Source organism: Poromitra crassiceps (assembly GCF_964638095.1).
Source record: "Poromitra crassiceps genome assembly, chromosome: 8".
Taxonomy (NCBI): Eukaryota; Metazoa; Chordata; class Actinopteri; order Beryciformes; family Melamphaidae; genus Poromitra; species Poromitra crassiceps.
The window spans coordinates 44,529,572-44,556,747 of record NC_139629.1 but is presented as its reverse complement, the minus strand read 5'-3'; the positions used below and the strand labels follow the sequence as shown (position 1 = coordinate 44,556,747).

Here is a 27,176-nt window from a genome sequence, read left to right as displayed (position 1 = left end):
CTTCTTCCATTGGCCAAAGTGGAAGATGCATTTTACAATTTTGGTTTGAACGATGCCAACAGTGCTAACAAATGATTATAGTTATAGGATTAAAGATATACCCATTCCACTGTGACAAGTGCCTAGTGAACAACGACTTGACAAAATGCAAAGTTAGATGTTAAAATATCAAAGCCAATGTGAGCACCCTTTACTATGGTGCATGTTTAAGCATGTACTTCTGTGAATCTGGGATGTTTATTCCACTTCACATTGTTGTATTTATGCTCATTGTTGGAAATCTGCAGATCTATGCTGGGTTTAATTTCTCCTGTAACTCTGCTAGATAAAAGGCCTAAAAATATGAAGCTGAGACACCTACATATTGTTGGAAGGGACACGGCCTCTTTAATAGCATTTGGAGTGAAAAAATTACATTTAAGTTATTAAAATCAAGTTTGTGTTCATAATTGTAGCACAAGAAAACAATAACATGCAATCCATGAGAAACATATTTAATTAATCAAATAGAACCCAATTAACCAGTTCTGCTTTTCATTAATTTCAACTGACATTGTGGATTTGAACACTTGGAAACAGTTATGGTATTTGGAAGGAAAAGAAAAGAAAAGAAAAATAATCTCAAAAACAATTCCATATTTTAAAAAATATATATACAAATCCTCCAGACAACCCTTTGAAACATTGACTTTTTACAGGAAAACATGTTTTGATCCCTCACTACTAACAGTGCTGATCAAGGTCTAAAAAAAAGTCTCTGGGTACAAAAAAAAAGAAAAAAAATGACTACTGCAAACACTTAAGCCCCAGCATACTGATAAAATGGCAAAAGACAAATCTTAAGGTTAAGGAGAAAAAGTGTGATCGTCACCCCCTTCATCCATTTGTTTTAATAAAAGCTCTCAATCTCAATGTTCATATGTTTCCTCTGAAAAAGAAAGAAAGAGAAACAATATTGTTGCTTGGAATGATTAGATATTTACCATAAATCTTTGAAACTAAACACAATATACTGTAAAGGGGGGGTACACCAGCTAGTTTACATGAATGGAATGGACCCCCGGCTTTGAAGCACAGCTGGCTCAGTGTTTCAAAGATCAAGGGTCTGGGGGGGGGGGGGGGGGGGGGGGGACTATGGGGAGAACATGTCATAATTCCTTTATTAGTATCTCAGCTTTAAATTGACTGTGACTTGGGCTTAGTTGACAGGAAAATATTGGTAGCACACTTTGTAGGTAGTGTGTGTTTTGACTAAAAGAGTCACCGAATCGTGCAAAACACCCAGGTACAGTAACTTCATTGCTTTGCCATATCAAGCAAAATGCCCCCCGTAAATCGTTAAAGAATTTCCAGGAGTGCTTAAATGACATGGAGGTTCACCTGTTAAATCCTACAAGGCGTGCAAGCAGAGGGCACTGAGATACAGGTGGACTAAGGGCTATAGGAGACTAAATGGGTTGGGGGGGGGGGGTAGTGAGACTCCACTTGAATGATGCATCCGATGGTGTGGTGAGAAAACTAAAAACATAACATGAAATCAACAAACCAAAAATCCATATTGGTACGTCCTACATTGGCAATGTCACTGAGAATCTGACAAGAATTGCGTTAGTACTGTAGCCAACTCAAGATAATCACCAATTAAGAAAGAATATGCAGGCAATAAAATGTCATAAATTTGTGAAGAACAGATATGAGGGATGATAGGCAATGAATGCATATTCAAGTGAAATGTAACCAATTTCTAAACATATATCTGCATGTAGTATAGAGGACCCTTTCCTTCAGATTTAAACTTTTATATCCAATCATGTGATTTATTTTCGCTCTAATACGACTGACTTTCAAACTGGTTACAAATGAGTAGGTGTCAATGTCTTAATCATCAAAAGCTGGCAGATTTGTTTTGACTTGGGAGACGGAGATCTCTTGGAATCACCATCATTGGGGGGAGAAAATAAATAAAAAAAACTCCACAAATGAATTTCACTGCAATTCCTTTCAGTGTGATTCCATCCCGTGACTTTATACTTACCCCATGGGGTTAAAAAGGCAAAAGGTAGCATTGGGTCTCACCTACTTACTGAATAAATGCAGACCAAACCCAAAACGAGCATCGAGGTGCTCAACAGAAAATTCCCATATCCCTTAATAGACAATGGCAACGTTTCCAGGCTAATTTGATCCGTGCCAATTCTATCCTCATCCAACACGTCGTCAACCATGGATGAAAATGATTATTTTTTATTTTATTTGATTAAATTGTCCCCTTCAAAAAAACAAAACCAAAATGGTGGACCCTTGTCACTCCTCACCTAATCTTTTTGTTATTTTGATACATTTTCATTTCAAACGTGAAGGAGGGGAAGGAAGGGACAGTGGGAGGTCTTATTCTTAACTAGCAAAAGGTTTCGCTGTGTCTTGTTCCTTGCCTTTGTACGTCCTCTTCCCATGTGTGAAGGGTAGGTATCTGTACTTGACCATATGCTAGAGATGAGGGGGGAGAAGAAAGCAAAAGTTATCATTAAACTCAAAACATTTTCACCAATTTAAACCATATATACAAACACAATACATAGACAAGTTCAGCCCTACTGGCTATACCAGGTACTACTGGCTCTGGCTGTACCAGGTGTGTTCAAAGGAAGCAGGGTTCATACAGAATACTCGGGCAGGAGAGTGAATGCAGTGTGCAGGTGGACACAGTGTTGAACAAACATCACAGACGCCTCTTCCACAGCACAGCACACGTTTTGGGATCAACTGCAATCAGCGAACGATGGCCTGGCTCAGCATGATGGCCTGGCTCTGATGGCCTGGCTCTGATGGCCTGGCTCAGACCTTTACCTTGATCTGCCTCTTCATGGTGATGCAGAACAGCATGATGAAGTACATAACGAGTATAGGCCAGAACACTGGCACGTTGAAGGCTTCAAAGAATGTGCAAATCATGGCGATGACGATGCCTTTCGTTGCCGAATGCCTGGCAAAGATGGAAACGGGACAAAAACAATTAACACGCAATTAAAACAATGGTTTACAATAATGATCCCACTGAGGCAGCATGCAGCAACAATGTCCTGCTGCTAACTGGATAGATCAGGGTTTCCCAAACTGGTTTTTCTAGGGACCCACTTTTTTTTAAATGACAAATCGTCGTGACCCAATTCACTATAGGCCTCGATTATACTGTAAATCGTGAGAAGAGCGAATTTGTGAATAAATGAACGTACGTGACTTTTTTGTTTTACTGCCGCATCACCTTATATTTTCTCAAGTAGGTAAACCAGCCATTTCCAAGATACTGTATCTACATTTGATAAATCATAACTTCGTTTTTATACATGTGTTAGGCCAATTGAAATACTTAATCCTGCAAAGTTATTTGGCGACCAAAATAAAATCTCCTGCGACCCACCTCTGGGGCCCGACCCAGTCTTTGGGGAACCACTGGGATAGATGATACGGGTCTCGACAATATAGGATATTCACATTTTGGGAAAAGTCCACTCCCCCTGGCCACAATAACTTAGTCAGTGTTAAAACATATATGGAAAGCCGAGCCAAAGATGATCTATTCGCGCACCAGGCAAATGCAAGTTGTAAGTTGACTGATGCAAAACCACTTTCCACTCTTCCTGCTTTAATACACAAGTGGAAAGAGGGTTTGCATACAGAAACACACAAACACACAAACACACACAAACGTACACACGCAAGGTCATGTGAGGTGAAAACAAATTGCCACAAAGAAAGGTTGCCTTAACACATCCCTTAAAATACTTTAATAGTGTTTTGCTTTGATACACAATTTTTTTAATTCTTAAAACGACCCGCTCAAGGCTTTTGAACAATATGAACTCCTACTGTCTCAATGCAGGTTCGTTAAGCCACATTTTTAGAAGACTAATAACAGTCGGGGCCCCTTCAGAGTAGTTACGCCGGGGCGGGTGGGGTATAGTTTGTAAGGTCATAGGGTCACACACAAACTAATTAGAATAGCTCAAACCGGTATCTTTGGTGTATGCTAAAGTGCTACATCCTCTTACAAATGAGGGCGGCATGACTCAACCTGGGACCATACAGGTCACATGACTCAACCTGGGACCACACGGGTCATTTGAAAGAAGATCATTTGCAATAGTGGCTGTGCGGATGAGAGCGACGGATGGCCAGGCCATGAGGTGGGCTCTCACCAGAATTTGAATTCAGGCAACCTCCTGATGAACGGGCGGAACTCCTCGTTCTGCTTGGTAGGGAGGGATGGGCCCTCATCTGCAGGTGACACAGGTGACACAGGTTACACAAGGTGATGTAGTGGTTAATGAAATGCTGGGTCACCTACAGTATCAACTTCAGTCGCAATTCAGCATAAGGCCAACAACCGCCGATCCAAAACATGACTGAGAGGAACAAACATTATGGTTAATAGAACATACGGTAACACTTTACAATAAGGTACACAAATAATGTAGTAGTTACTAGTAAACTAATCATTAACTAATAGTTAATTAATGAATAATTTGTCATTAGTCAATCACTAGTTAATCATAGTTAATGAGTAGGTAGTCATTAGTTAATGATTAGTATCTAAGTTCCTGAGTAGAGTAGTTAGTCATTACTTAATGATTACTAAATGTCAGCTCGGGAATATAGTAGTTAATCATTACTTACTGATTAGTCGGTCAGTTCCTAGTTAATCAGTAACTAATGATTAACTAATATATTCACGAACTGACATTTATTAATCATTAACAAACGATTAACTACTCTACTCATGGATCTGACCAACTAATCAGTAACTAATGATTAACTACTATATTCACGAGCTGACATTTAGTAATCATTAAGTAATGGCTAACTACTCAGGAACTTAGATACTAATCATTAACTAATGACTACCTACTCATTAACTATGATTAACTAGTGATTGACTAATGACGAATTATTCATTAACTACTCATTAACTATTAGTTAATGATTAGTTTTTACTAGTAACTACTACATCATTTGTGTACCTTATTGTAAAGTGTTACCGAAAATACTAATTCATATTTCCTTTTCTTAAAAAGAATTTCCTAACAAGCAAACTGCTGCTATTGTTGTCACTTCCTGTTCACCGGAGGGTTCCCTCCCCCAGGGTCAAGCTCCTCAACACTGGGGCTTTAGATCAGCCAGTGTAAAAGCTTTCATAATGAAATGAAGTTTGAATCACTATTGTGTTCTAGGCCGGTTCAACTTGACAACCTATTTCCTGTTGCAGTGTTTGCTAATAATACAATAACCGACAGGAAATGAACTAGGGTCCAAGCTGTTAACTAGCAACAGAATTCCGGTGAAACAGACTAGATCAACAATAGAGAATAGTAACATTTATATTTAGTTACATTCAGATGTCATGGATTATTGATTCAAGTAAATGTATTTGTAATGTATCCATCTCTCCATCCACTGTTTCTACAGTAGCACAAAGATAGTGTACAGTATTTCAGCTCAAGCCTCAGATGTATAAATAAGAGTATTCTGTTATTCTGATGATTACGGACTGTGAACAAGCTTTCAGAAGAACAAATCTGATGCATGCCTGTCATCTGACTTTCCTGAACATTGTATGGAATTGACATCTAACATAAATACGACTTGGGAAGTAAATCACAGCCTGAATGTAACGGCAGATATCACTGCCAAAAAGAGCCCGATGTCAGATATACATGACCACATCACAAAAGACTGATCTGACTTTGTCGAGTCGACTTGCCTTCGTCAAGCAGTGAGGGATCCACTTTCGGTGATAGAAAAGCGATGAACAGGTTGAGGTGGTAGATCCCCAAAGCATATGTTACTATATACCAACCCTGAAAAGCAGAATAAGGAGCATAATCATATTAACAGGCGTTACGGGCGGCCAACACTCACAAAAATGTACATTACATTCCTTACTCAATTCACATACACATGATGGTAAAGAGCAAACATATTGCCATGAAATCAGAACAGACAAGTCGACTGAAGTATAAAAGCAAACAAAAACCAAACCATACAACCATTCACACTGACACTGTTATTCTTTGCTATCAAAGAGAAAGCCCTAATATGACACAATGCTTGCCCAAGAGTGTGTGTATATATATATATATATATATATGATTCCCCCCCATTTTTCTTGGCCAATTTTCCCCCCTGCTGCCCCTGATCCACCCTCTGCCGACCTGGGAAGAGCTGAGACTAGCACCATGCTTCCTCCGACGCATGCGCATCCCACGCCAGCCGCTTCTTTTCACCTGACAGGGGGAGCTTCACCGGCAGGACGTAGCACGTGGGAGGATCACGCTATTCCCACCAGTTCCCGACCGACCAGAGGAGCCGCTAGTGCAGCGACCAGGACACACACCCCCAATCCGGCTTCCCAGTCCCCACCCGCAGACACCAGCCAATCGTGCCTGTGTGGTCGCCCGACCAAGCCGGAGGTAACGCGGGGGTGCGAACCTGCGACCCTCGTGTCGGTAGGCAGGGAATCTACTAGTCCACTACCTGGATGTTTCATATAATGCAATGGTCTTGAGTCAAGATCATTGCGTTCCTTGAAATGTCACTAACGGGCAAAAAGCTGCTGGATTTACCTGTAATATGTACACTCTGATCATGTAGACACCAGTAAGTAGTAGAGTGGATGCCCATCGCACTGCGTAGAATGGTGTGGACTTGTCTAGCCATGACTGATAGATCTGGGAGAGCAAAGACACCATGTAAACAAAAAGCAAGCAACCATCAGTAGTAGAGGAGATAAACTATGATTTTTTTTATACTTAAAAAAAACAAACTATGATCAGGTTAGAAAAACATTACTACAGGGTTTCTCTTTCTCTTTGAGGAGATGCAGTGCCATTGCACACGGATGGACCATCTCATGTTGATTATCCTTAGCATAAATTCTTAAATTAATATTCTAAGAAATTCCCATTTTCATCTACAAAGATCTTACTTCTCAATCATGACACCCCCCGTCTTGTCATGCCTGGCTGAACATAACATTTGCAAGATCTGGTGTGCACTTCCGCATCTGCAGTGGGGATGCACGGATGCCACCTTTTCAGTGCGGACGCCACTACTAAATACAGAGCTTGAGGTATTTGCCAATTCTAACATATTTAATTATGTCAACAACAAAGAAAGAATACAGGAGATGCAACTAAACCCACACTAAGTATTAACTTCAAACACTGGAGTGAGTGTGTTTCTCCACTGTGCTGCTGGTGTGCGACGCTGGCAAAATACGTCCATCAGAACTAAACACACAGACGATTGCAAGTTATCTGGAGCATTAGCCTGTATTCTATTAAAAAATTTGTCAAACATGTCAATAAATGATATATACTATGTAGCCTAGCCTAGCCTTATGTTTGAGAATGTGATATTTTTATGAAATCTGAAGATGGACGAGACATGACACACTGTGCTAAGAGGTACAAAACACACTGGTATGCTGTCTGTGACAAAATAAGGATGGGGTTTGTCCGTCCGCTTTAATGTTTAATGTTCTGAGGAAAAAAGAAATCAACATCCAGTATCAAAACAATTTTCATTCCTAATTAATAAGATCTAATGAGAGAAAGCCCTCCTCCAGTCAGTTCTTCCTACCTGTATAACCATTGCTGTTCTATGAAAACGTACATGCGCGCATGCTCTAACAACGTACGTCATTTGCATCAAAGAGCTTACATTGATAAGAACTGAAGGTAGTGCCCTGTTCCAACGATTATTCCACTGCAGCCCAATGATTGCAGCACTGTCCTCTCCGAGTCTTTTCTCACTTTGTTAAACTCTTTGTCTGCGTCCAGACCGGAAACACCGGCGCAGGTCGCCGCCATGACAGTCTCCCCGCATCGATAAAAATGTTCTTTTAGAGCCACAATATTGTTATAAATATCAACAACTAGCCAACATATATCAATGCTGGTGGGCTTTATGGAAAGAGCGTGACTCAAACTGGTTAACAGTTACATCAAACTGGTCATTCAGTGGCGTTTTGGTGCCACATAATTAACATAGCTCACAAAAAAAAAAAAAAAGCTCACAGAGCTAACAGCTAGCCAATGCCAGAGGCTAACGCCAGCTAAATGTATCTGAATATCATGCATAACTCGTTCACAACCATAATGTCTGACGTTATCACCCGTTTTTACCAACAGCTTATTTTTAGGACTTTGAGGCCAAAATAAGGTTATTTGTCAACAGAATACACTGGCGAACACTGTGGCTAATCAACAGAGCAGGCAAAACCCTGAAAGCCATGCAATAATCTGAAAGCTGACCAAACACACTGGAGGGGTTCTTTAAGCTCAGTCGTAAACACGTTACCTGTCCGAGCCGTGTGAAAAAGGCAGCGACTGCAGATGGTTTCCCATGGATGGATTCCCCAACACTGTCCCCTTCTGACATTCTGTCTGAGGGAAACAGACAAAACAAGACGTCCATTAGTAAGGCTTCTCCAGCATCAGTCTATTCTACTTAAGGCTACAACAGAGTTTCATAGAGATAGCATCTCCTAGGTTTGAGGACACTTAGACGGTAGGCTGGTGGAATCATTCCACCATCTGACAAACTTGTCAAACGTCTCAGCAAAAGCCTCTGGACAGTAGCCAAGCCATTCCGAAAGGCTTCCAACTTACTTAGGTAATGACCAGAGGCATGTGCTTCTTTGGTCTGTTTCCTTTTGAATAAAAACATGCATGTTGTATATCCTTTTAATAATGTTGTCATAACTCAATTTAATAATAAAGATTGAGGTGTAATTCAATTCCATTGAAGTATTACATTCTCCTGTGTTCTGGGATAGAACACGAAACACGTTTCTCCTAAACGGATTCCATGCTGTCATTTCAACAAGATGTAAAACCTAATTAACATCTTACTAATATAATTGGGCGGCAGTTTCAGTGGCCTATATTCATTATTTTTTGTATGAAAATTATCTGGGAATCTGCTTCTATATTAATACTAATTAGCTTTCTTCAAGGCATTTTTACGAAAGTCTATATTTGTGGAAGACATTATAGGGCATTAATTCCACAAGCTGAAGCTGCCAAAGGAAATGTGTTTTATTCTCTACTTTTTTTCATGTGCCAATAATAAGTATCCTGTAATAATAAGTATATGTAATGTGTATGTAATAATAAGTATCCTGTGGGCTTAAAGTCAGGCTGAAATGAAAAGTGACTTTTGTTCTATTTTAGATCACATCCCTGGTTATACAGTGCACCACCTCTGCTCTGGAGCTCGCACAGTGAGCCAGCCAGCGAGTAGGCAGTCCACAATCAGAATCAGAATTAGAATCAGAATCACTTTTATTGCCACAGTATGCAAGTTACATACGAGGAATTTGTCTAAGAGGCAAGACAAGGCAACACAAGGCTGTATTTACATTATATTGTGTTAGTACGTGGCCCGTTATTGAATGTGACTGGTAGGTTTCAGATTAGTCCGGTAAAATACATTATTTTGCGGTGCGGAGTGCGGACTGCTCTCTCCCCGAGGCACAGATCACCGCGTTATTATGAATCCCACTGGATTTGGGGGCAGAACATGGTGGATGCCCCTCGATTTGGAGGCAGAACACGCTGGATTGATTCCACTCGATTTGGGGTCAGAACACGCCATACGCAGCATTCAAGCACCAGGATTGACCAACCAACTCCAGTCCCTAATCCCAGACATGCCCCCTTTCCAACGGTCAAATTAAACGTCTCCACACACACCATGTCCCGCCTCTCTCTACCCTGTTTCAGTCGGAATATACACCATGATAAAGAATCACAGACCATTTCAGCTCGACTTTAAAGTAGCTCCAGCAGCCCTACCAGTGCAGGCTGACCCTCAGGAGAGGAGACAGTTAGTTAGAGGAGACCGATAGTTGTACAACAGCTCCAATTCTTTGTAGATGTGCGTTCTTAATACAAATTAAACTCAGTGACTGGTTCCTTTCCTATATGTACTGAAACTTGACTTGTCTTGAACAGCAGATACAACTAGTTGACATATTCCTACCTACTTCTGATTAGCTTTAAAGACAGCAAGCAGCGTGTGCGCTGAGCCGTGCTCCTTCCACTACACCTACACCACTTATTGTATATAGTAACGTTAGTTATTGTACATTTTTGTCTAAATGTACCTTTTTGCCCTGCCTGTTTTTACCTTGTGCATACCCTTCTTTCCTTTTTATGTATGTGAGTACTGAGAGCAAAGCAAACCGGAGTCCAATTCCTTGTATGTGTATACACATACAAGTGTGTGTACACATACAGTACAAGGAATTAGACTGCGGTTTGTATGCATGTATGTATGTATGTATGTATGTATGTATGTATGTATGCATGCATGTGTATACATACTAGGCCAATAAAGCTGATTCTGATTATATGACGGATGGACGCAACAGTACAGAGAGCTGGTAGGTATGCACATAGCTACACATTGCAATACAATACAATCTCTCTAGATTCTCTACAGAAAAGATATGCATCTGGGGAATGGACTGGCCAGGGGAATACCAGAAGAACAAGATATAGTAGCTAAAGTTCTGTGAGAGGAATCAACAACGTTACCTCCGTTGTAAATTGAAACTAGCGTTAATCAGATTGTGACATTTAACCTTACTGCTGCGAATACCTATGACATATCTCTGAATTGCTGTAGTGGGATGAGGACATTACTAACGTTAGGTTAGGCTGTCTACCTTTGCCTTGTTCGTTTAGTGCCATGTGTTACAGAAATGTGATTGGTAAGTTAGTTAGCTACACTGTTGCTGAAGTGAGTATTGTACATCGATTATTCATTCATGATCCTGTAGAAAACCAAAGTGAAAGCGCTAAGAGTTGTTCGTGGTTAGGTAGCTGCCTAACTAGCTAGCTAACCTAGCTAACTTCAGCCAACTACAACCGAGCTCATAATTCATTTAGCCATCTAGCCTCTCCGGCACATCGTATCACAACAACTCAATAAATAACGCACTAATATTGTTCAGCTCTAACTAGAGTTTCAACAGTAATATAAGTTAACTTACCAACGTTGGCTAACAAACTGGCTAATTTTTTTTAGCTACTACCATCTAAATATAATTGCCCCTTCCCCCAAATTCTCTCACTATGGGGTATGTAGTTTTTAGTACAGCTACAGTTCGCCCGTATCGGTCGTACAATGAAAAATATGCAACTACACTTCCCACAACTCCCCAGTGTCATGCGTTAAAGTGGAAACGACACGTTTGTAGTCTGTTCCTCTCCCTCCCCGTTGCGAAAAACGCGCACCAGGTGATTTTGGAACTACAACTACCAGCAAGGAGTTGGTACATTTGACAACTCACTTCCGGCGATACGGCACTTCGCTAGCAAAGGACTCATAGCTAGCGAGCTAGCCCAAATAGAAATCACAAAATCCCCTGGTAGCCAGTTATCCATTCGTTTGAACGATACAACAGTTTTGTTTTTTGTTTCCTGATTTCACTAAATGTCGGTGTCAATTGTTTGTGTCTGCAATCAGAGATGAAACGCTCAATGACAGTCCTTTCTTACCTGATGCGGCCGCTGTGTCACTGCCCGGCTCTACCTAGCTAGCTAACTAGCTGCTTCCTTCTCATGCAGGCTAGTGTGAACTGTGTGAACCAACACGTCAGTATTTCCGCGAGGACTCGAACATACTGCAGGCAAGATAGTAGAGCTCCGAAAACCGACCTGCTCGATTGATACAATGCAATGAATAATGGTTAATTGATAGCTTTGTCACAATTAGATTTATATTGTAGGAACAATTCACGTATAGTCCATTTCAGCAACAGGTAAGACCAGCAATACAGTTTCTATCTTTAGTTTCGACTTTGATAAGAGGGAAATCAAAGAAATGCAAACATTTTAATATCCATGATTTATAAGGAGGGAGGGGGAAACACTGTACTTAACCTCAGAAACTAACATTGGCAAACATCAAGTTACATTGGTACATCTCTTAGCAATGTTTAAAAAACAAACAAAAAATCTCACCAGAAATATCAAAACAAAAGGCAACCTATCATTTACATAGTGATAAAGCATAATACTGATCATAAGCACAAATAACCTAAAATTACGTTCCTTAAAGCATTAAAGTGCTCATTCTGTGACCAGTTGGTGGGTGTGTGGGTGTGTGTGTGTGTGTGTGTGTGAGAGAGAGAGACAGGGACTCATGGAGAGTGAAAAAGGTGACAGATACCAGGGCAGACACAAAACCATTCAGAAATCCTCATATTTTGGGATCAAAAAGGTGACTGTCACCTGCATCCCTGGAGAGAAAGAGAGAGAGTGTGTGTGTGTGTGTGTGTGAGAGAGAGAGAGAAAGAGAGATAGCGAGTGTGTGTCAGAGATGCTCGCTCACAAGTCATTTTTTGCAAGTCCAAGTCAAGTCTAAAGTCTTTGAGCTCAAGTCCAAGTCAAGTCTCAAGTCTTTGAGGGGCAAGTCCAAGTCAAGTATCAAGTCTTTGGTCACACGTCCAAGTCAAGTCTCAGGTTTCTTATGGATGAGCATTCTATCATCTGCTGCATGCCATCTGGTCTGCTTAGAACACTACACAGATAAAACTAAGGAATTCAAAGCATGTACTGCATTATCCTCACTCCTTTATCTATTAGTATACAGTATCAGCATTGATTGGCTGACATTAGTAGATATTTCCTGTTAATGCACCAAAAAAAAATAGAGTGTTCACAAGTCCCAAACCTCAAGTCCAAGTCAAGTCTCAAGTCTTTGAGGACGAGTCTCAAGTCAAGTCTCAAGTCACTGTGGGTGAGACTTAAGTGCGACTCAAGTCCAAGTCCCCATCTCTGGTGTGTGTGTGTGTGTGTGTGTGTGTGAGAGAGAGAGAGAGAGCCCTCAAACGAAAGATTAATAACCACACACCAAACAATTTCATTTATGGACGCCAGATCAATAATGGTCGTTATAAAAAACAAACACAAAAAACGTAGTTTGCTCCTGCACTGACAAAGAGTGCTTTTGTAAAGAAATGACTGCAAGACAGTCAAGAACTAATTTATACAGATCAACTTTACAACATTACTACTATCGCACCACGATTAAACATGTTGGATGGAAAGCGAGAAAAACTGGAATGTTGCTATCAAACATGTTAATCAATAACTACAACCAAGTGCCATGAAGATACACAGGTACACAGCTAGCTCTAATCAATATGAGGACCTTGCCCCACAAGGCTTTTGAAAATACACAGAGAAGGCTACTAACTCTCTTGTACACAGGGATGTATTTATCACTCAATTTATGATGTACAATTCTGATTCAATCCCCACTGTAAAGATATAATACTGTTTTTGTTATTTTGTTTCACAATTGTTTCCAATGCTGATGTGTATGCACAAGAAACACCATAGTAGCCTATTTCCTAGAACTATGGGGGGTGGGGGGATCTGTTATGGAGGCAATGTCAGATTTTTTGTTTATATATATTTTGTGATTACTTTGATTTTTGCAGTTCAACTTCTCATGAATACACACTATTAATACAGTAGTCCACTTAACAAGTATTGTTTTACATTGATAAGATAGGGGTATACCGAACTAGAGTGTTTAGAGTCATTACGTTATCAAAGCTAGTGAAGCATACATAACTATGTCTTCTTGCTGCTGTGAGGTTGAAGTTGTGTATGTGGTTCAAACAGAGGCTGCTACACCATTTGGAATCAAAACACCTTTTTTCAACCACATAGCCAATCTAATACAAAACATTTACAAGATATATACATTTGTACAACTGAAGGAAAACAATAAATAAGTCAACTGAGAACTAATTTTGTGTCCCCTCCATTCACTGTGTATTCAAAACAGAAAATGGCAACTATCAATTTGCCAAATGGTGATATGTCTATCCCTACAATCTTTGTGCTCACCATACAGGTCTAGAGGGTGTCAAAGAAGAGGAAAAGTCTGTCATGTTTGTATTATTGCACAGGGCAACAACAACAAAACAACAACAAAATCCAGAACAATGTCCATTTTTCTCCATCCTCACAATGCACTTATCAGAGTCCCGTTGTCTGAAAAGCATCGTTCAGATCACACTGCATCGATGTTCCAGTGGTATTTGTAGAGTTCACTTGAGACGGTGCTCAATCAATTGGATGAAACAAGTGTTCAGGCACAACATAAAGATTGCAATGCAATGAAATTAATAAAAACTTGAACGACCACGGCTCTCTACAAAATCACTGACTGAAGTATGACAGCAACACCTAAAAACACAATGAAAGATCCTATCTGCATTGTATTACTTTATAAGTAGGCCTATGGCCACAATAACATTGGCAAACAGTCACAAGATCTATTTTCTATGACTCCTCCTCTTAGTGGATGTCACTGTCCATGAACTCCTCCTTGATGGAGTGCTTGCTGCGGGACACCTTGCAGTCGGGCATGTCGAAGCCGAAGTCAGCCCACTCGTCGGCAGCCGCTCCCATGCCCGACGTCCCGACCACACCCGGCCTGTTGGGGATGGTGATGGTGTGGCGCACGCGGAAGTGGACGGCCTCCATGACGCGCTGACGTTGGAGTTCCCCGCCGGCGGCACCCATGGCCGCCATGGCCGTGGCGGCCATGTTGCTGCTGGAGCGAAGCAGCTGCTGGCCGTGGTAGTCGTGGTGATGGGTAGAGGAAGGCGGAGGGAGACCGGCGCCTTGCTTCATCATGTCCTGCAGACCGCGCCAGATGGCCAGGCGGAACTGCTCTGGGATCTTCAGCGCAACTAGATCCTGGACGGAAAACAAGGTTGGAGGGAAAGGAGGGAGAAAAGGGGACAGACAATAATGGAGAAAGAAGGAGACATGATTTTTGAGTAAATTAGTGAGACAAACAACAAAGGAAAAAAAAGAAAATCAATGTCTTGCCACTGAAAATCTGTGAGGATGGAGCGGTTACCTCCATGGAGAGAGTCTGCAGATGGTAGATGCTCTGGAGGCCTTGGGAGGTGAAGTAGTCAATGCAGTTCTGACAGCCCACACTGGTTAGAAAACTGTATGGGGGAGAAAAGCAGGGCTGCTTAGACCACAGCTACACAGCTGAAAGGTGGAGGATTAAGATGTAAAAGAACAATGTCATTAACACAGATTGATTTAACGGTGTGTGCCTGATCACATTAGAGGATGTCCTAACCAGAAAATCAGAGTCAGCGTTTACTTTGAGGCAGGAGTGAAGAGAAGTGCACCTAGGTCACTTATGTTGCATGTTAATTGTTAACAGTTCTCATTAAGCCACCATCACCATCAGATTAGTTATACGAAAGCTATCCTTACTTTTCGGGTACAGGTCTAGGCTCAAGTGTACAGAAAATGAACATCTTGATGCATAAATCATTCACATCAACCATAAGCATGCGTTTATATCAATGATTCATAAGGCCACTCTTGCTTTGATTAAAAACCTTTATTATAAATACATGAAATGTTGTAAAGTTTTGGCAACATACAATATAAACAAAGGAGAAGCTAGCTGTACAATTTAACTGTACAATGAACAGAACAAACTGAAAAACCAACAGCTGAACAAAACCTACAGTATCAAAACTATTCCAATTGCAAAAGCAAAGTCCCAGGATTAATGTATGTCACTCCATTGACACATTAGAAAAACACATATGAAAAAGTTTTAAATTAAATAGAACTTAGAAAACATAAACAATGGAAATTTCTTTGAAGCAAAATTGTCAGCAGTGCATGGCAAAGGGTTTTATGGCTGTATACAAAATGACTGTGTGGACGATTTTTGTAATTGTGTCAGTTTCTATAGTAGCAACAGAGGGCTTTCATGTGACATAATGCACCCTCTGGTGGCCATAGTGGAGGTCCACAACTCCTGGGCTGTGTCCTGTTGTTCACACTATTCGAAGCAGTAGCGCATGTTAATTAACATAATTTGCTTAGTTAGCTAAATTAGTCTGCTTGCAGCTTTTGTTTCACTGCCTAAATCTCGAAACACATCTACCTTATCAGAATCTTCGCTTTTACTTAGAATGTACAGAATGCAACTTGACCTCGACCCATACCATAACAATCTTTTGCAGGTGTCTAGCCTGATTGCCTGGTTGTTATTTATAGACATTATTTGAGGGCAGCCAATTCTCCAGTGGACTCCTATAATGGTGCCAGCCACGGTTGCTAGGAGATTTATGAAGCAACTGCAAAGCCTCTACACAGCAGCCATATTGAAATCAAACTCTGACTGTATAACACAGTTCCATTTATTCAAAGCTTGCCTCAAAATGGAGCTTTTCTAAAATGATTTTCGACCAAGCATGGCCCAACAAAGTACCTGGCGCCAACATGGCACCCGTTCATCTTTTAACACGATGACTGCATCTTTGATTGTCTTTGACAGGGGGGGAAAGAAGGAGTGTCATTGGAGGGTGAGGTACCTGACTAGGCTGGGGTCAGGGTTATACGGAGGGGGCGGGCTGCAGTGGGAAGTAGACACTATAGGCTGACTGCTGTGGCCACCATTCATATCACCATTGGCCTGCATGTGGTGGCTGTTCATCATGTTGGGACCTGAGAGAAAGGAGAGAGAGAGGGGGGGGGGTGTTCAATAAGGCAATCAGCAGCCAAAAAACACCAGAATAGACCTTTTTCACAAACATGGCTGACATACTTCTGCAGGGTATAAATCAGTTTGCCAGCAAAATTATAACTAACTTTCTGTTGCTTCAGACTCTGTCTGTGATCGAACCATTGACTCTGTCTGTGATCACTAACTAGCTAACCACTGACTCTGTCTCTGATCACTAACTAGCTAACCACTGACTCTGTCTGTGATTATTAACTAGCTAACCACTGACTCTGTCTCTGATCACTAACTAGCTAACCACTGACTCTGTCTGTGATTATTAACTAGCTAACCACTGACTCTGTCTCTGATCACTAACTAGCTAACCATTGACTCTGTGATCACTAACTAGCTAACCACTGACTCTGTCTCTGATCACTAACTAGCTAACCATTGACTCTGTCTGTGATCACAAACTAGCTAACCACTGACTCTGTCTCTGATCACTAACTAGCTAACCACTGACTCTGTCTGTGATCACTAACTAGCTAACCATTGACTCTGTCTGTGATTAACTAGCTAACAATTGACTCTGTCTGTGATTATTAACTAGCTAACCATTGACTCTGTCTGTGATTATTAACTAGCTAACCATTGACTCTGTCTGTGATCACTAACTAGCTAACCATTGACTCTGTCTGTGATTATTAACTAGCTAACCATTGACTCTGTCTGACTGTAATCACCTACTAGCTAACCATTGACTCTGTCTGACTGTAATCACCTACTAGCTAACCATTGCCAATGGTAATTTCTGTGCTGTTAGTCTTGCAGTCGTCTGGCGACAGAAAAAGAAAGATGTCAATGACAATACCTGCATTGTGTTAGACATGTTTTATTATTATTATTATTATTATTATTATTATTATTATTATTATTATTATTATTATTATTATTATTATTTCAGATTTCCCCCCATTTGCTCCCCAATTGTACTTGGCCAATTTCCCCCTGCTTCCCCGGTCGCTGCTCCACCCTCTGCCGATCTGGGGAGAGCCGTAGACTAGCACCATGCTTCTTGGTGCCGCTTCTTTTCACCTGACAGTGGGGAGCTTCACTGGCAGGACGTAGCACGTGGGAGGATCACGCTATTCCCACCAGTTCCCCTTCCGCCCCGAACAGGCGCCCCGACCGACCTGCTAGTGCAGCGACCAGGACACATAACTAATACATACATAATCCGGCTTCCCACCCGCAGTCACAGCCTGTATGGATGCCCGACACGGGGGGCGCGAACCTGCGCGAACCTACGGACAGAGTAGGAGGCGAGATAAAGTTGGCTTCTTAACATTGCCGATCTATACCCTAAGACGAAGAAGAAGTAGTCAGCCATGTTTGTGAAAAGAGTCTAGAGAACTTTATAAATCTGATTTGACAGACACACCAGACAGACAGACAGACACACACACACACACACACACACACACACACACACACACACACACACACACACACACACACACACACACACACACACACACACACACACACACACACACACACACACACACACACACACACACTCACCCATGTGGGATAAGGAGTTGGGGGCAGTGTGGTTGTGCTGGGGCTGCTGCCCCACCAGCTGGTTGACTGAGGGCAGTTTGTTGAGGCCTCCGTGGACATGAAGCTTGTTCATGTTGGACATTGGAGAGTAGGAGGAGGGAGACGCTATGTGGCTCCTAGAGAAGAGAGGAGGGAGTGGCAGAGGTCAGACTCCAGGATGTTGAGGGAACGTGTGTGTGTGTGTGTGTGTGTGTGTGTGTGTGTGTGAGTGAGTGAGTGAGTGAGTGAGTGAGTGAGTGTGCGTGCGTGTGTGTGTGTGTGTGTGTGTGTGAGTGAGTGAGTGAGTGAGTGTGTGAGTGAGTGAGTGAGTAAGTGTGTGAGTGAGTGTGTGTGTGTGTGTGTGTGTGAGTGAGTGAGTGAGTGTGTGTGTGTGTGTGTGAGTGAGTGAGTGAGTGAGTGAGTGAGTGAGTGTGCGTGCGTGCGTGTGTGTGTGTGTGAGACTCACGGTCTCTGCAGCAGCTGCTGCTGTGTCTGTTGTCTGTAGGAGTCCACCAGCGGCTGGGGCACCAGCTCCACCAGCTCCAGGCTGTCTTTGATCTTCATCAGCAGCTCAAAGTTCTCCCTTCCACGCACCTACACACAAACATAACATATATACCATCTAACATAGCATAATAGCATATAACATCTAACATCTAAGATAATAAAGTCAGAACATATGCCATTTAGGCAGGGTGGCACGGTGTTTTGTGCAAGTTTGTGCCAATCAACCACTCCTTTACATTCCTCCTGTTAGTGTCTGTCAGCATAGCTGGAGATATCAGGTCTGGTTTTCCTCCCTTCATTCGCTGCCATTCATTCTTGCACTTTAAATTTTAGCAGCGTGATTTGACAGCATTTTCTAAAACAAACTCTGCCACATCATTTGACCAAAGACATGCTGGGACCAGTTTGAAATGCAGCACGGACAAGTCAAAATGACGCGAAAGAGAGGGCAACGTAAAATATCTCAACACTGCCTGACAGGATGGATTTAAGCATTTCATGTTTTTTTTTAAGAGCTGACAATCTTCTACATTCAATCTGATGAAGTGCATTATTCCATAGGCACATATTGACATGTCTTTCTTTCACTGCTAATCTTACTCAACGTAAATCAACGACTCAACGTAAATCAACGTGTCAAAGGCTCTTACAGGAATATAGTAAATCTCCTCCTCTCCGTGCCGCCTCTTCTTCATGTTCATATTTGGACTGGGAATATTTGCCGGTGTCTGTTTGAAGTCTGCAGATGAGAGAAACAGGATGACAATCATCAAGCAGGCTTCCTACACATTCCCCATTTCATACATCTCACATTCTTTTCCAGACCAGAATACACTATTCCATCTGAAGTCTGCTAATAGCAATTGAGCAGTACGACATCTAAGCCATATCACTCTATTGTTGTTATTTTATAACAATAATATTTGAAATCTCATTGGGTCTACAAGTTGTAGACCCAATGAGATTTGTCTGGCTTTGACGACACATTTTATACAGTTGTAGACTATAACTGTATAAAAATGTGTAGTCACTGCAATTCCAAAACCTTTCGTGGGATTTATCAACTTTATATTAGTTCGATTATATTGAAATTAATTGAATTGAAAACTATATTTACCCCCGTTAGCACAGAACAGGCAGAAGACAGTAAAAGGTCAATAAAAAGTTAAAAGCAATGTGATTTTAAAATAAGTGAGTCCATATGCAAGTGCAAAGTCTATGATTTTTGAAGTGCAATGTCCATGATTTTGTAAAGTGCAAGAATGCATGTGCAAAAAGCATGTGCAAAAATGCACAAAGTGGATACAGGTGCTTAGTTCTTCTTATTGTAGAGCCTGATGGCTACTGGCAAAAAGGACTGGGGAAAAGTGCTTAGTGGAGTTAGTATTATTATTAGTATTAGTATTAGTATTAGTAAGTTATACTTGTAACTTTCCAGACCTGCATATGAACTCTAAACGCAGACATTGTCAAAATACAGTACACGATGAGAGGAAGCGACTGACTGCGTTTGTTGGCATTTCCGTGTTTGGCCATGCTGTCGTTCAGGGCCTGCTGCTCTTTGAAGTGGTCCTCGTCCGCCTTGCGGTCTCGGCCCGGACACGCACATATCCGCCCTTCAAATGACCTTCTGCCCAACACCTGACCGCTGCAGGGAGGAGAGGGGATTTAATACTCATGAAGAACCTGGACTCTGTCAAACAAACTGACTGATTGATTGATTGATTGATTGATTGATTGATTGATTGATTGATGCATTTTTGCCTTTATTGGACAGTAGTAGGACAGTAGATCGACATGAAAGGTGGGGTTGAGAGAGGGGATGACATGAGGCAAAGGTACCACCAGTATTACTTTGGCTTGGTACAGTGGACCAGTGCACTAACTGGCCTCACACCATGCAGTGCAGACAGATCCTGTTCTGTATCATGTGTCAGTATACTAGGAAACCTTTCTAAGTCTCTGCATCAATAAGAATTGTAAAATACACCGGCACAGAGAACTGAAAATTGCTTGTCAAAGTCAGACAAGGTTAGAAAATGTGTCCATATGTGTCTTTTTTTGTTGACATGTCGTTGTGATCTATTCTATTGCAATGTCTATCATCTATTGGCAAGCAAACTGGATACAAATTGATGTAACTCCAACATTGAACGTTAGATTCACCAAGACATTTAATGCTGGCTGTGGACTTACTCTCTGGTCTCCAAGGTGATGATGATGAGGATGGGTCTCCTGTTCATGCCACCCACACAGCTGCTGTTGCACATGAAGTTATATAGGATGGTGGTGAACTCCGTCCCGACCTGGAACACACAACAATCAATCACCATCATTACAGGTCAAACTAGAGACCCTCTTGAGATGCCTACAGTACCAGCCCTACTTTCGGGCCCGCCTGCTCGGACAGCACCCATCTTCGAGCTCGGCCTTCCTTGTGATCTCAACTAACACACCCGGAAAGTTTTGTGACTGCATTTGCACAGTTGTGGCGCTTGAATTTTCAGTTATTTCGGAATTACGGTTTACTCATATTTGCCGTGTCTGACACTTAATTAAGAGGAAGATTCAGTACTTTTAGAAATAAACAGTCAGAAACGTTTCTAGCAAAACCACATATCTGCTGCACACAAGCAAAACTATTTTATTACGTATTCTTACACGCTGCAATACTTTCCTTTCACATTTGATAGGCTTCTACAACTTTCCATGGGCCAGTCACGCTACTGCTGGACAAACCCGTCGCCATACTCACTGATGGAAGTGAATGAAATAAACTTTTAGAGTATTTGCAATTTTTAGTCTTTTCAAACCCCACTGACTTGTACTGGAAATAGGAAGGAAAACTCTGAATGTCTTTAGAGGGGGTTTCAATAGGTAGCGAAAATTCCTGAATGTTGATATTTATATTGATATTCATATTCATTCTTATATTTCACTTGGCGGTTGATCTCCAGCTGAAACAAGTGAGCGATCCACCACCAGAGGGCAATGTTGCAATGCAGTGTGCAGTGAGTGGAAAAGTAATGCTTTCCCAATGCAGTTTCTCATTGATTTGTTAGGGTGAAATGCAGACATCATGATGAGTTCTCACTCTTGTACTTGTTGGGACTTGCCTGACAGGGTTCCAACACCTTTATAGATGTGCCTCCTATGAAGTCCCTCACTCAAAATGAAAGGAAATCTATATTTTACATGTATATGCAATATGTTTTACTGCAGTCAACTCCACTGACCTGTGGAGCCTCGTACGGCACCATGACGCTCTGCCGGCCCGTGACCGGGTCATCCACGTACTGGGACAGGTTATTCCCCTCCACCCGGATCAGGTGGCTGGCCGGGGCAGCTTGGCCTGAGGAGAGGATGGGGGGCGGGTGGGAGATGGCAAGGAGTTGGTTTAGCGGAGTCAAAACAGCACAGGTAAGACACACAAGGGAGCAAAAAGGTTTTACGCACACATTTTTTGCTTACGACAAAGGTTGTGATTTATGAATAATGAATAACATCATTTATCTTGTCCTAAATTCACTGTTTCGCATGCACTGAAGTGATGGAAATCACTGAAAAAATATATTATTTTATAGGATTTTGGGAATGTCTACAGTTGTTGAAGAACAAACTAAGCAACGTTTGGTGGAATGCCCCCTTTAAGATGTCATCTTCATTTTAGTGACATCTTTGTTGTGGTGTTTCTGCACTGCACTTCCCAGAGACTGCCTGTGTCCAGGACCACTGTGACGTGTTCCCAGAGACTGCCTGTGTCCAGGACTACTGTGACGTGTTTCCCTGTGGCTTTCCTGTGGATGAAGTTTGACTTTCTGTAGGTGGCGCACTTTTCTTTGTTCAGTCATGCAGGGCATAAAGTGTGTGTGTGTGTGTGTGTGTGTGTGTGTTGAGGGGGGGGAGACAGGGAGACAGGGAGGGAGGGAGGGAGGGAGGGAGGGGTTAGCACCCTTGCACGGATCACACCCATTTTTGAATTCGCTAACAAAATCTGCTAACAAAATCTGCCCACAGACAGACAGACAGACAGACAGACAGAGACAGACAGACAGACAGACAGACAGACAGACAGACAGACAGAGACAGACAGACAGACAGAGACAGACAGACAGACATATAAACCCCTGGGAAATTACTCAAAACCGCTACTGTGGTAGTTTCCGCTACAATAGGTGTCTCCAGGACCACACACACACACACACACACACACGCATGCATGCACGCACGCACGCACGCACACGGCTGGTAGTGAAAATGTCACAGATGATGACTTCAAAGCAGGACACGCAGGACAATCGGCGCCTCACCATCGTTGAAGTCGCGGCCCAGCTCGTGGTTGGGGCAGCGCTTGACCACCTCGGTGACGTGCTCCGCCTTCTTGTAGACGGGCATGGCCCTGATGATGCTGCCATGCGGGGGGTTGCACGACAGCTTGATCTGGATGGGACAGGTCTTGGCGATCTGACAGTAGAGCTTCTTCAGCAGGGGAGAGTACTGAGTGGGAGAGGAGCACACACAGGCAGTCAGAAACTAGGGAAAACTAGGCTCTGCAAGTGTGTGTGTGTGTGTGTGTGTCTGTGTCTGTGTCTGTGTCTGTGTCTGTGTCTGTGTCTGTGTGTGTGTGTGTGTGTGTGATTAATTAAAGGAGATTAAATTGTTGTACCATAGTGAAGTATTTAATTAAAGCCATCAAAGAGGGCCGGCCGAACAAACAAAACAAGCATTCAGCCGGAGAGAAAATCGATGATGACGAGTTGAGTGATAATAATGTTGAGAAGAGAGAGGAACACGGACACTGTAATCATCATATAAAACCATTGTGACTGGAGGACAAATGGAGTCATCTGAAATATGAGGGAAAATACGTGAAGACTGTCAAATGAAACGGTAAACGTGATTGTATGTTGTAAAGGTAATCGCTGTGTCGTGATAAATGATTATTATCCAGCAGACTGGGTTTGTGGCTACGTCAGTAATGTGAGATGCAACAGCTGGCAGAAGAGACATGGAAGTTCAAAAGGACAGATTGGGAAAAGATGTGTCTTTATGTGTGTCTTTGTGTCAGTCAGTCAGATACTGTAAAGTTCTATGTGTCTTTATGTGTGTCTTTGTGTCAGTCAGTCAGTCAGATGCTGTAAAGTTCTATGTGTCTTCATGTGTGTCTTTGTGTCAGTCAGTCAGATACTGTAAAGTTCTATGTGTCTTTATGTGTGTCTTTGTGTCAGTCAGTCAGTCAGATACTGTAAAGTTCTATGTGTCTTTATGTGTGTCTTTGTGTCAGTCAGTCAGATAGAGAGTGTGTGTGTGTGTGTGTGTGTGTGTGTGTGTGTGTGCGCGTGTGCGCGCGTGGGTGTGTGAGTGTGTGTGTGTGTGTGTGTGTGTGTGTGTGTGTGTGTGTGTGTGTGTAAGACACTGGGACAAGGGATACAAAAAAAAGTCCTAACATGCCCTGACAAAATCTCAAAAATCTTCCAGTGGAAATCAAACTGGGACCTTCCAGGAAAACCGAGACACTTGTTTTGTGTGGACTTGCTATGGTGAGCCTGAATACAAATGCAGCAGTGCTGATATAATGATGCTACTGAACATGTGGACTGAACATGTGGACTGAACATGTGGACGGAGTCATTTTAACCAGTGGATGCTTTTATCCAAGGTGCATTAGATTAGAGCATAGCACTTTGAGAGTGGGAGTTGAACCCATAACCGGGACAGAATTAGTGCCTTGCTCAACTCTGAACTACAGAGATCCACCAGACCTGTCAGCTAAATACTGATGACTAATGTCTAATGTTTTAATGCACAGAAATCACAATTCATAATCTACAGTGACATAATATCTTGGCAGCATAGACATCCTCCACCTTCCTCCCGTAAATCACATCCTCCTTTCTTTCCCCTATACATTACATTACATTACGTCATTTGGCAGATGCTTTTATCCAAAGCGACTTACAATAACACATTTTGGTCAGCAATAGAGCAATCAACTATGCAACACAGTCATGACAACTACAACTTATGTAAGGAATAGTGGTACAAGTTTAGTTTAGGTTAGTTTAGATTTGAGGTTAGTTAGGGTAGGGTTAGGGTTTTTTTTGAGAGAGAAAGAAGTTAGTTCAAGAAGTATTAGTTAGTTAGTTAGTACAGTATTAGTTAGTTAGTTAGTTAGTACAGTATTAGTTAGTTAGTTAGTTAGTTAGTACAGTATTAGTTAGTTAGTACAGTATTAGTTAGTTAGTTAGTACAGTATTACAGTATTACCGCTTCAAATTTGAATGATCATTAAAACCGTTGATGGCTTTGAAAAATACAGTAAATAGGCTACTGTCCATCATCAACAACCAAAGTCAGCAACAGTTGCATGCCTGCGCCTGGGAGACTATAGGTCTGAGTTTTCAATATAAAACTTGATGAACTTGGTGAAATGAATGATTTCAGCACATTTTAATACTGATAACCGTGCTAATTTTGTAATAATCGTATTATGAGATTTTCATACGGTTTCATCTCTATACATGATCATCTATTTATTACTATCAATTATGTGGGATCTGGGACTTCAACCTTATTGGCTATCTAAAAAAATAAGCTTCTTTTTCTTTCTTTTCTTACACAAATTGTGCTACAACATCAGCTAAATTCTGAAAATATAAGATGCAATTCTTCCATCTGTTTATCATCTATAATCTGATATTTGTCTGTCAGACGCTCCCAGCAGGCACTCAGGCCCTGGGGGAAGGACGAATAGATGCTGGGAAAAGTGAGCAACTGCCTGAATTCCTTGTTGTGACACCGTTACTAAGCCCCCTTACAACCACCCCCACACACGCACACGCACACGCACACGCACACGCACACGCACACACACACACACACACACACACACACACACACACACACACACACACACACACACACACACACACACAGCCAAGAGCACTCCCTCGGGGGCAACGAAAATACTTGTGCACAACATCACCTTTTCCCACCTAGTTTCCCTGACAAGTCTCGACAGCCCGTCCATACCGTGAATAAATAATTTTCTCAAATGCGGCGCACAGCCAGACTGCTGATTCGGAGGCATGGGAACGTTTCCTAGCTGTCGCACGTGCCACCATCGCTTTTTGAAAATGAATCCAATAGTAAACTCTGCAACATGATCACAACAGAACACATTTTTTCTCCTCTAGGAGAAATAAGAATTGAACGGTTTAGGTCGCATCACAGAATGTACCAAGTACTGTGGTTTAGGTCGCATCGCAGAATGTACCAAGTACTGTGTTTATGGAAGTGGCATGAGAGGATGTGTGGAGCTACAGAGATTGTGGGGAGGGGCAAAGTGCTAGGCCCACCTCGAGGTGACGTAGCACACCCTCTGGCGGTCCTCGGCACATGAGCTGATGGCTGATATGAACGGCTAATTGTGTTTTTGAATGTAGAACGGGCCATTTCAATAGACATGGTTCATTCCTGTGCAGGTTTTTATGCGGAAATGTGTGGGGTCCGGGCACCCCCAGGGGTCCTTGAGGGGGGTCCCCAGCAAAAAAGGGCATCATTTATTTTCACTAGAATTCCAACCATAAGTAACACAGAGGCCATTTACTGTACACCTGGCGCTAACATGCGTTTTCTGTGATCAGATTGCAATCAGATTGTGTTTTATCACTTGAAATGCCAGGTGTAAACACCCCCAAAACGCATTGAAGAAGGATTGCAATCTGATCGGCCAAACCACCTCCGCAGGTGGTCAGGGATGCATTGTGTACACATTGAACACAAGTGTAAACGCAATGTGTCCTCTCAATCTGGATACAGCAACTTTATGCGGATTGAGAGGACAACCATTTCTGCAATCTGATTGCAATCAGATTGCAATCAGATTGCAGAAAATGCATGTTAACGCCAGGTGTAAATGGAATCAGGCTGAAGTGATAAAATACAATCTGATTGCAATCTGATGACCGAAACCACATGTTAATGCCAGGTGTAAATGGCCTCTGTGTTACAATGACAGAATGTAGGACTATTTTGATCACTAGGCATCTCACGCACGCTACAGACGCTCGATCCTGGCTCGCCCGCCCTGCAGCTCGCCGAGCTGGCCCTGCAGCTCGCATCATCAGTGATGTCACAATGCACAATTGCTCAAGTGACATCACTGATGACATCACTTCCAGTTGAGTGACATGATCATGACTTCCGGGACAAAATTGAAACAGACAGAGAACAGAGATTGTCCGCTTGCCCCTATAGATAGATGGGTTTCATATAGACTTTCTGTAGTCAAACGCGTGTGACGACCCTCCCACTCTCCTGGCTCCTCCCACTCTCCTGGCATCAGCCAGGAGAGTGGGGGGGTCGTCATTAATTACAATCAATTACAATCGTCATTAATTACAATATCAATTAGTTGCTTTGCTAAATTAGCCTCGTTGGCTCATTAGCTAGCTATAGCCATGAATAGGCAAGGGTTAATGACAAGA

General features: G+C 42.1%; 2 protein-coding genes across 4 annotated transcripts in view; both read right to left on the bottom strand.

Moving 5' to 3' along the window:
* Positions 1–362: 362 nt before the first annotated feature.
* rer1 (retention in endoplasmic reticulum sorting receptor 1) lies at positions 363–11,643 on the bottom strand. Of its 3 annotated transcripts, XM_083641670.1 has the most exons (8): positions 11,568–11,643; positions 8,359–8,444; positions 6,621–6,725; positions 5,759–5,855; positions 4,197–4,275; positions 2,848–2,983; positions 2,433–2,487; positions 363–928 (listed from the first exon to the last, which is right to left on the bottom strand). In XM_083641670.1, exons 2-8 carry the CDS (start codon positions 8,437–8,439, stop codon positions 909–911), a joined length of 573 nt encoding a protein of 190 aa, XP_083497796.1. In that variant the 5' UTR covers positions 8,440–8,444; positions 11,568–11,643; the 3' UTR covers positions 363–908. The 3 variants fall into 3 exon arrangements, with proteins under 3 accessions (XP_083497796.1, XP_083497794.1, XP_083497795.1); XM_083641668.1 differs by having other exon boundaries at positions 363–2,487; XM_083641669.1 differs by lacking the exon at positions 11,568–11,643 and adding an exon at positions 11,060–11,090 and having other exon boundaries at positions 363–2,487.
* A 271-nt stretch (positions 11,644–11,914) lies between these two features.
* tp73 (tumor protein p73) overlaps positions 11,915–27,176 on the bottom strand; it is a 32,300-nt gene continuing 17,038 nt past the window's right edge. Inside the window, exons 3-12 of the mRNA XM_083642365.1 lie at positions 22,998–23,184; positions 21,924–22,039; positions 20,884–20,993; positions 20,193–20,335; positions 19,338–19,426; positions 18,647–18,774; positions 18,163–18,317; positions 16,448–16,580; positions 14,956–15,049; positions 11,915–14,789 (exon numbers count right to left, since the gene is read on the bottom strand). Of these exons, the coding sequence (XP_083498491.1) occupies positions 14,385–14,789; positions 14,956–15,049; positions 16,448–16,580; positions 18,163–18,317; positions 18,647–18,774; positions 19,338–19,426; positions 20,193–20,335; positions 20,884–20,993; positions 21,924–22,039; positions 22,998–23,184 (1,560 nt within the window). The 3' untranslated portion in view covers positions 11,915–14,384. The remainder of the gene's footprint in view (positions 14,790–14,955; positions 15,050–16,447; positions 16,581–18,162; positions 18,318–18,646; positions 18,775–19,337; positions 19,427–20,192; positions 20,336–20,883; positions 20,994–21,923; positions 22,040–22,997; positions 23,185–27,176) is intronic.

Coding starts and splice junctions, on each gene's coding strand:
- rer1 (XM_083641668.1), bottom strand. CDS start 8,439: ATGTCAGAAGGGGACAGTGTTGGGGAATCCATCCATGGGAAACCATCT. Junction 6,726..8,358: donor TTTTCACACGGCTCGGACAG/GTAACGTGTTTA, acceptor TTGCTCTCCCAG/ATCTATCAGTCATGGCTAGA. Junction 2,488..2,847: donor CCATGAAGAGGCAGATCAAG/GTAAAGGTCTGA, acceptor CCTCATCTCTAG/CATATGGTCAAGTACAGATA.